We start from the raw sequence: 6,599 nt of genomic DNA, 5'->3' as shown, positions 1-6,599 counted from the left end.
ACGAAATTACTCAACCTTAACCTGTTTGGGAACTGTTTTTGACATTATTAAAAGCGTTTGAGGTTAATATGACTACGGTAGAGTTAGTTAAATTTGTTTTTAAGACAAATGTATATTTAGTCAATAACGTTAGATGTCCTAAATCATTTATTTTGTCTTGTCTTGATGTTGTAGACCCACATATGGCCTGGACCAATCATTACAGTAGCTCTACTGTTGACTTGGTTGGACGAATTGTATGATGTATAATGACGTGTGTCTCGTGGTCCCCACACTTGTCATGATTATGATATGTCATGTTATAAGTTATGCTATAATGTGATTATGTCATGTTGTGCAATCATGTTTTTGATATGGATAATTTATGATGCATAACTATTCATACACCACGTCATGTAAGTTATGTTAAGTATAAAAGATGATTATAAGTTATGGAGACCTCATGCATTTTTGTGTGTCATATGTATCGGGATACTTCTCCATTATGATTAGTATGAACGATAGGTATGTATTCAACTTTGAATAGAAAAACTAGTTCTTTACATACCTATCGTTCCTTGATCATCAAGATAATTCTAATCTAATCTATTCTTTTCAATACAAATTCACATAACCCATATCGAGTCCTTTTCTTGGGATTGAAATACGTAATGCAATAGAAACAAAATTGAAAATTCTCGTATAAAGAGGGGATATTTCTTCAAGCAGATATAATACGTTCATATCTCAAGTTCTTTCTTCTTTGTACATAGATATCACTAAGTACATAACTAGCTAGGGGTATGAGTATTATATGCATACATACGAATAATATACATAGTTCTGTTTAAGCTCTTTTTAATCTCAAAATCTCTATTATCGGTGACCACCAAAATGAACCATATGTGAAAGATCACGCCGTCCTTTATATAAGCAACATTTGATGATATCCATATTTCAAACTGGAACCGCCTCCCATGGCTTAGACAATGAAGTTGCAGGTGAGGTCATCTGTTGCTTTGCCACCTGCCCTCCAAGTGTAATATCACAACAATCAGTGATGGTTCAAATAGTACCGTCTCATTTGATTGATTGTTTGTTAGTATAATAAATGAGAAAGTGAAAGTTTGATAATGATCGAGGAAATGGAGAAACCAACCAAAAACATATTTTAAAATTTTACAACATTACTCGAAATAATTATTTACTGTTTAGTAAACCGTTCATTTCTTTGTTCAACTGATTTAAGTAAATATTCTCGACGAGCTTAAGATCTACTTACCTTGTTGGCCTGTGTATTGTGCCAGACTTTATCCATTTCCTCAAAGACAATGTCAATGGTGGGTCGACCCTTGCTTGATTTTGCTACACAAAGAACAGCAACTTGTAAAATGGATTCAAAGTCTGCTTTATTTACGTCTTCTTTTAGTCTTGGATCTTCAAAATCACTTAATGGTCGTAGCCCCAGGTTTACATCCTTAGCCTGTAATGAAATCTCCGTACAAGTTAGGATATTCTCGGAAGTCATCGCAGAAATGCTCATTTTCGTTCGTAAGTAATCTAGTAAAATAATTTTTTGTATAATCATGTTAGAAATTGAGATATGTAAGCGTTTATCCAAATCAAACAAACCAACTATTCGAAAACTAAACCCGTCACGAAAAAGTTCTAACCAATCGAGCTAGCTTGACTCGATCATTTTTAGGGTTTTGGAATTTATCAGCTTACAGTTCTATCAGACTTTGCCAAAACCTCTAAAAACCCTAAAAATTTCAACGACCCGGATCACAATACATACGATATAACTTAAGAAACGAGGTGCATACCTTTCTTGTTAATTGATCTCTTGCATCAAGATCCAAATCAATGACCTTTTGACCTGATAGAAGCTGAAGAGCCACAATGCCAAAACTATAGATATCACTTGCACAAGTGAGCTTGGCATTGCTCATGTATTCAGGGTCCATATACCCTATGGTTCCTCTAACATCTGTGAACACTTTGGTCTCATCCATTCCCAACATCCTTGCCAACCCAAAATCCGACAATTTCCCGTCTAATTTCTCAGTCAAAAGTATGTTCGTGAGCTGAAAAAGTCGTACATATCGTTAATAAATACACTAGAAATCATAAATTGTCCCGTGTTTGATAATCATTTTGGGTTCGTTTGATAATCACGTTACGTTTGTTAACGCACGTGGAGTGGTCTTTTATGATTTGAAAAATAAAGAAACTAATGAAATTAAGATTGTACCTTAATGTCTCTATGGACAATGCAGCCATCTGCACGTTGATGAAGATACCTAAGTGCAAGGGCACACTGTCTTAAAATCTTTACTCTTGTTTCCCATGATAGTAATGTATCTTTTCCTGAAAAATATCGTCGCATTTTGAAAATATACTCGACAAGGACTGTTTCGTAATTTCACATCAACGTATATCTCGAAATTCACTAATTAGGGTTTAGGGTTTGGTTGTAGGTCTCTAGGGTTTAATGATTTTACACATTTACCCTTCTAAATCATATTCGTTAAAAAACATAAATGATGGGTAATAGCCAAAACCCACTACTAGCAGATATTGTCTGTTTTGGTTTGTTACGTATCGTCGTCATCCTTACGGTTTTAAAACCCGTCTATTAGGGAGAGGTTTCCACACTCTTAAGACATGTTTCATTCCCCTCTCCAACTGATGGGGATTTCACAATCCACTCCTTTGGGGGCTAGTGTCCTCGCGGCACACCTAACGTGGCTCTAATACCATTTGTAACAGCTCAAGCCCACTGCTAGAAGATATTGTCTGTTTTAGTCTATTACATATCGTCGCCAGTCTCACGGTTTTAAAACTCGTCTACTAGGGAGAGGTTTCCACACCTTTAAGAAATGTTTCATTCCTCTCTCCAACCGATGTGGGATCTCACAATCCACCTCCTTGGGGGTCAGTGTCCTCGCTGGCACACCTCCAGGTAACCTAGCTCCAATACCATTTGTACTAGCCCAAGCCCACCGCTAGCAGATATTGTCCGATTTCGTTCGTTACATATCGCCGTCAACCTTATGGTTGTAAAAGACGTCTACTCGGGAGAGGTTTCCACATTTTTTGTAACGACCTAGGCCCACCGCTAGCAGATATTGTCCTCTTTGGGCTTTTTCTTTCGGGTTTCCCCTCAAAGCTTTAAAACGCGTCTGCTAGGGGAAGGTTTCCACACCCTTATAAATGGCGATTTGTTCTCCTCCCCAATCGATGTGGGACCGCCCCCAAATCCACCCCCTTTCGGGGCCCAGGCCCACCGCTAGCAGATATTGTCCTCTTTGGGCTTTTCCTTTCGGGTTTCCCCTCAAGGCTTTAAAACGTGTCTGCTAGGGGAAGGTTTCCACACCCTTATAAATGGCGATTTGTTCTCCTCCCCAATCGATGTGGGACCGCCCCCAAATCCACCCTCCTTTGGGGCCCAGCGTTCTTACTGGCACACCGCCTCATGTCTACCCCCTTCGGGGAACAGCGAGAAAGCTGGCACATCGTCCGATGTCTGGCTCTGATACCATTTGTAACGACTCAGGCCCACCGCTAGCAGATATTGTCCTCTTTGGGCTTTCCCTTTCGGGTTTCCCCTCAAGGCTTTAAAAACGCGTCTGCTAGGGGAAGGTTTCCAACCCCTTATAAAATTGTGATTTATTCTCCTCCCAACCAATGTGGGACATCACATTTTTAAAAAATGCTTCGTTCTCTTTTCCAACCGACGTGGGGATCTCACGTAATCAAACAATTAACGAAATAAAAGAAGAGAATAGAAAAGGGAAAGTAATATTTACTCATGAGATGCTGAGCCAGGTTGCCTTGCTCACAATACTCATACACAAGATATTGCTCCCCATTCTCAATGCAACATCCCAAGAGGCACACCAAATTGGGATGCCTAACCCTAGACAGCCCATCAACTTCTCTAATGAATGAATCTGAAGTGTTGCTTTGAAATATCTTCTTGATCGCTACTAGCTGTCCGCTCGGTAGCATACCCTTGTACACTTGCCCGGCACTGCCTCGGCCTAGACTCGTCCTCTCATTCCCGAAGTCGAGTGCCTTATTGATCTCATCCTTTGTAAACCGGTATAGTCCCGACCATATCGATGTGTCATTCGAGGCGCATGGCTTGGTTTTCTTATTCTTCTTGGTTGCATGCTTTACTAGAAGGACGATGAGTAGTAGAACTAGCACACCTACTATGGCAGATACTAAGGCCTTCGCTACTGAATCTGTCGATATGGAATCGTACAAATTATTCGATAGATTAAAACAATGAAATATGTTATGTCTTAATTTAATATGAATCGAGAATAATATCGAAGTCTTACCTTTGATTTTGAAGTAGCCAGAAACTGATACAAGCCAAAACATAAAGAAACAAGATTAGAAGCTTTGAACGTATAAAATTATTTTAAAGCATTCTTAGTAAATATCAAAATTTTAAAAAGTAACGTGATTGATGAGATTATTATATGTATTATTTTAATTTTAAACTAAAATTATTTTCAAATTTGGAGTAAAATAAAAAAAAAAAATTATTTAAAACATTTTAAAAATTAAATTCTTTGAAAAAAAAAAAACAAATATCCTTAAATTTTTAAAAAATAGAAAAAAAAAAAAAGAAAAAAGAAAACACTTTTAAAAATTTCATTAATATCCTTCTCTTTTTTTAAAAGTTTAAAAATATCTAGTAATTTTCAAGAGTAACAATAATTCGGTTAAATCGTTGGTGTCTTATTAAAATAATAACTTTAATTTTTTTAATAAAAGTTAAGGGTACTCGTAATAATTTTAAAATTTTATGGGTAGTTTTTAGATATTGTCCCAATAGAAAGGGTATTTTTAAAATTTTTTAATCAATTATTTTTGAAACAAAGTACTAATAGTTTTTATTCAAAACTTATTAGAAATTGTATTAGAGCGCGACAGAAGGGTGTGGCAGTGAGGACACTGGCACCTAATTGAGTGGATTATGAGATCCCGGTTGTAGAAGAAAACAAAACATTATGTACAAGTATGTAAAAACTGTAAATACCTAACAAGTAAAAAACGGACAATTTCTAGTAGTAGTCGGGTTAGAATATTTTTTAAAATTTTAAAATTTTTAACAAAATTTAAGAAAAAGACATAATTAATAACTTACTCAATGTGTCGGAAGCAGACAAGCATTGAAAAATGGCATCAAAATCAGTCGAATTCCCAATCCTCCCGGCGGCAACCGCCACAACGGCGGAAAACCCAATAGCAGCATTCTCATTCTTATCCTCCCTCCGAATCCCAAACTCATCCATCACCGCCCCACGCACCGCCGCCACAGCCGTCACACACCCACTGCACACTCCATCGAACCCTCCGCCGTCAAACCCTGAGCAGTTCCGTACGGCCGCCTCGTACACCTTGCTCTGGAGGAGCGTTGGCAGGTAGAGGAGCGTGGAGAAGTGGCTGCCGCCGGCGAACATGTTCTGTAGGCCGCAGCCTTGGAGGGAGACGGAAGGCTGGCGTGAGAAGGGGCCTGTGCAGTTGGCCCACTGCGGCTGTGGGAGGAACAGGGTTGTTGGTGTTGCTGTGGCATTGATGTTGAGAGCTAAGGCCTTGGCCGCTGCGGTCAGGGCGTTGCGGCAACACCGGGTTGTGTAGATCGCGTCCCAGAGATATAGCCTGTCGTCGTCCTCGCTTGTACATACGCCTGTTGGCTCGTAGGGGAATGTGTTGAAGTCCAAGATGCAATTGCCTAAGGAAACGTCATAACGTACGATGAAACCGTGATGTTTGTTCAAACATTCAATACAGACATCATAACGTACGATGAAACCATGATGTTTGATCAAACGTAAGATAAAATTTCAGCCATTATTCAATGGCAAACGTCATAACGTACGATGAAACCATGATGTTTTCTCGAACGTACGATGAAATTTTAGTCATTATTCAATGAAAGCATCATAACGTATGATGAAAATTTTGATGTTTGCTCAAACGTACAATAAAATTTTAGTCATTATTCAATGCAGACACAATAACGTACGATGAAACCATGATGTTTGCTCAAACATTCAATACAGACATCATAACGTACGATGTAACCACGATGTTTATTCAATGCAAACGCCATAACATACAGTGAAAACATGATGTTTGCTCGAACGTACGATGAAATTTTAGCCATTATTCAATGCAAACGTCATAACATACGATGAAATTATGATGTTTGCTCGAACGTACAATGAAGTTTTAGTCATTATTCAATGCAAACACGATAACGTACGATAAAACCATGATGTTTGCTCAAAAGTACGATGAAATTTTAGCCATTATTCAATGCAGACGTCATAACGTACAATGAAACCATAATGTTTACTCAAACATACGATGAAATTTTAGCCATTACTCAAAGCATACACCATAACGTACGATGAAACTATGATGTTTGCTCAAACGCACAATGAAATTTCAGCCCTTATCAAATGCAAACGCCACAACCTATGACGAAACAAGCCTACTTCATATTACCGTTAAATCCATCATTAAAAATAGCATGAAACAGGCATATCAACTCGATAATTCAACTCGTTTAGGGCATTAAGGTAATCCTCATT

General features: G+C 38.2%; 1 protein-coding gene across 1 annotated transcript; it reads right to left on the bottom strand.

The window, feature by feature from the left end:
• Positions 1 to 936: 936 nt before the first annotated feature.
• LOC111783904 (wall-associated receptor kinase 3-like) lies at positions 937 to 6,169 on the bottom strand. Its single transcript, XM_087123166.1, has 8 exons — positions 6,064 to 6,169; positions 5,147 to 5,734; positions 4,332 to 4,355; positions 3,792 to 4,232; positions 2,234 to 2,349; positions 1,806 to 2,066; positions 1,262 to 1,462; positions 937 to 1,005 (listed from the first exon to the last, which is right to left on the bottom strand). Exons 1-8 carry the CDS (start codon positions 6,167 to 6,169, stop codon positions 937 to 939), a joined length of 1,806 nt encoding a protein of 601 aa, XP_086979292.1.
• Positions 6,170 to 6,599: the final 430 nt, after the last annotated feature.

Source organism: Cucurbita pepo, chromosome 4 (assembly GCF_057944985.1).
Source record: "Cucurbita pepo subsp. pepo isolate OVF chromosome 4, ASM5794498v1, whole genome shotgun sequence".
NCBI classification, from domain to species: Eukaryota; Viridiplantae; Streptophyta; class Magnoliopsida; order Cucurbitales; family Cucurbitaceae; genus Cucurbita; species Cucurbita pepo.
This window is presented reverse-complemented; position numbering and strand designations above follow the sequence as displayed.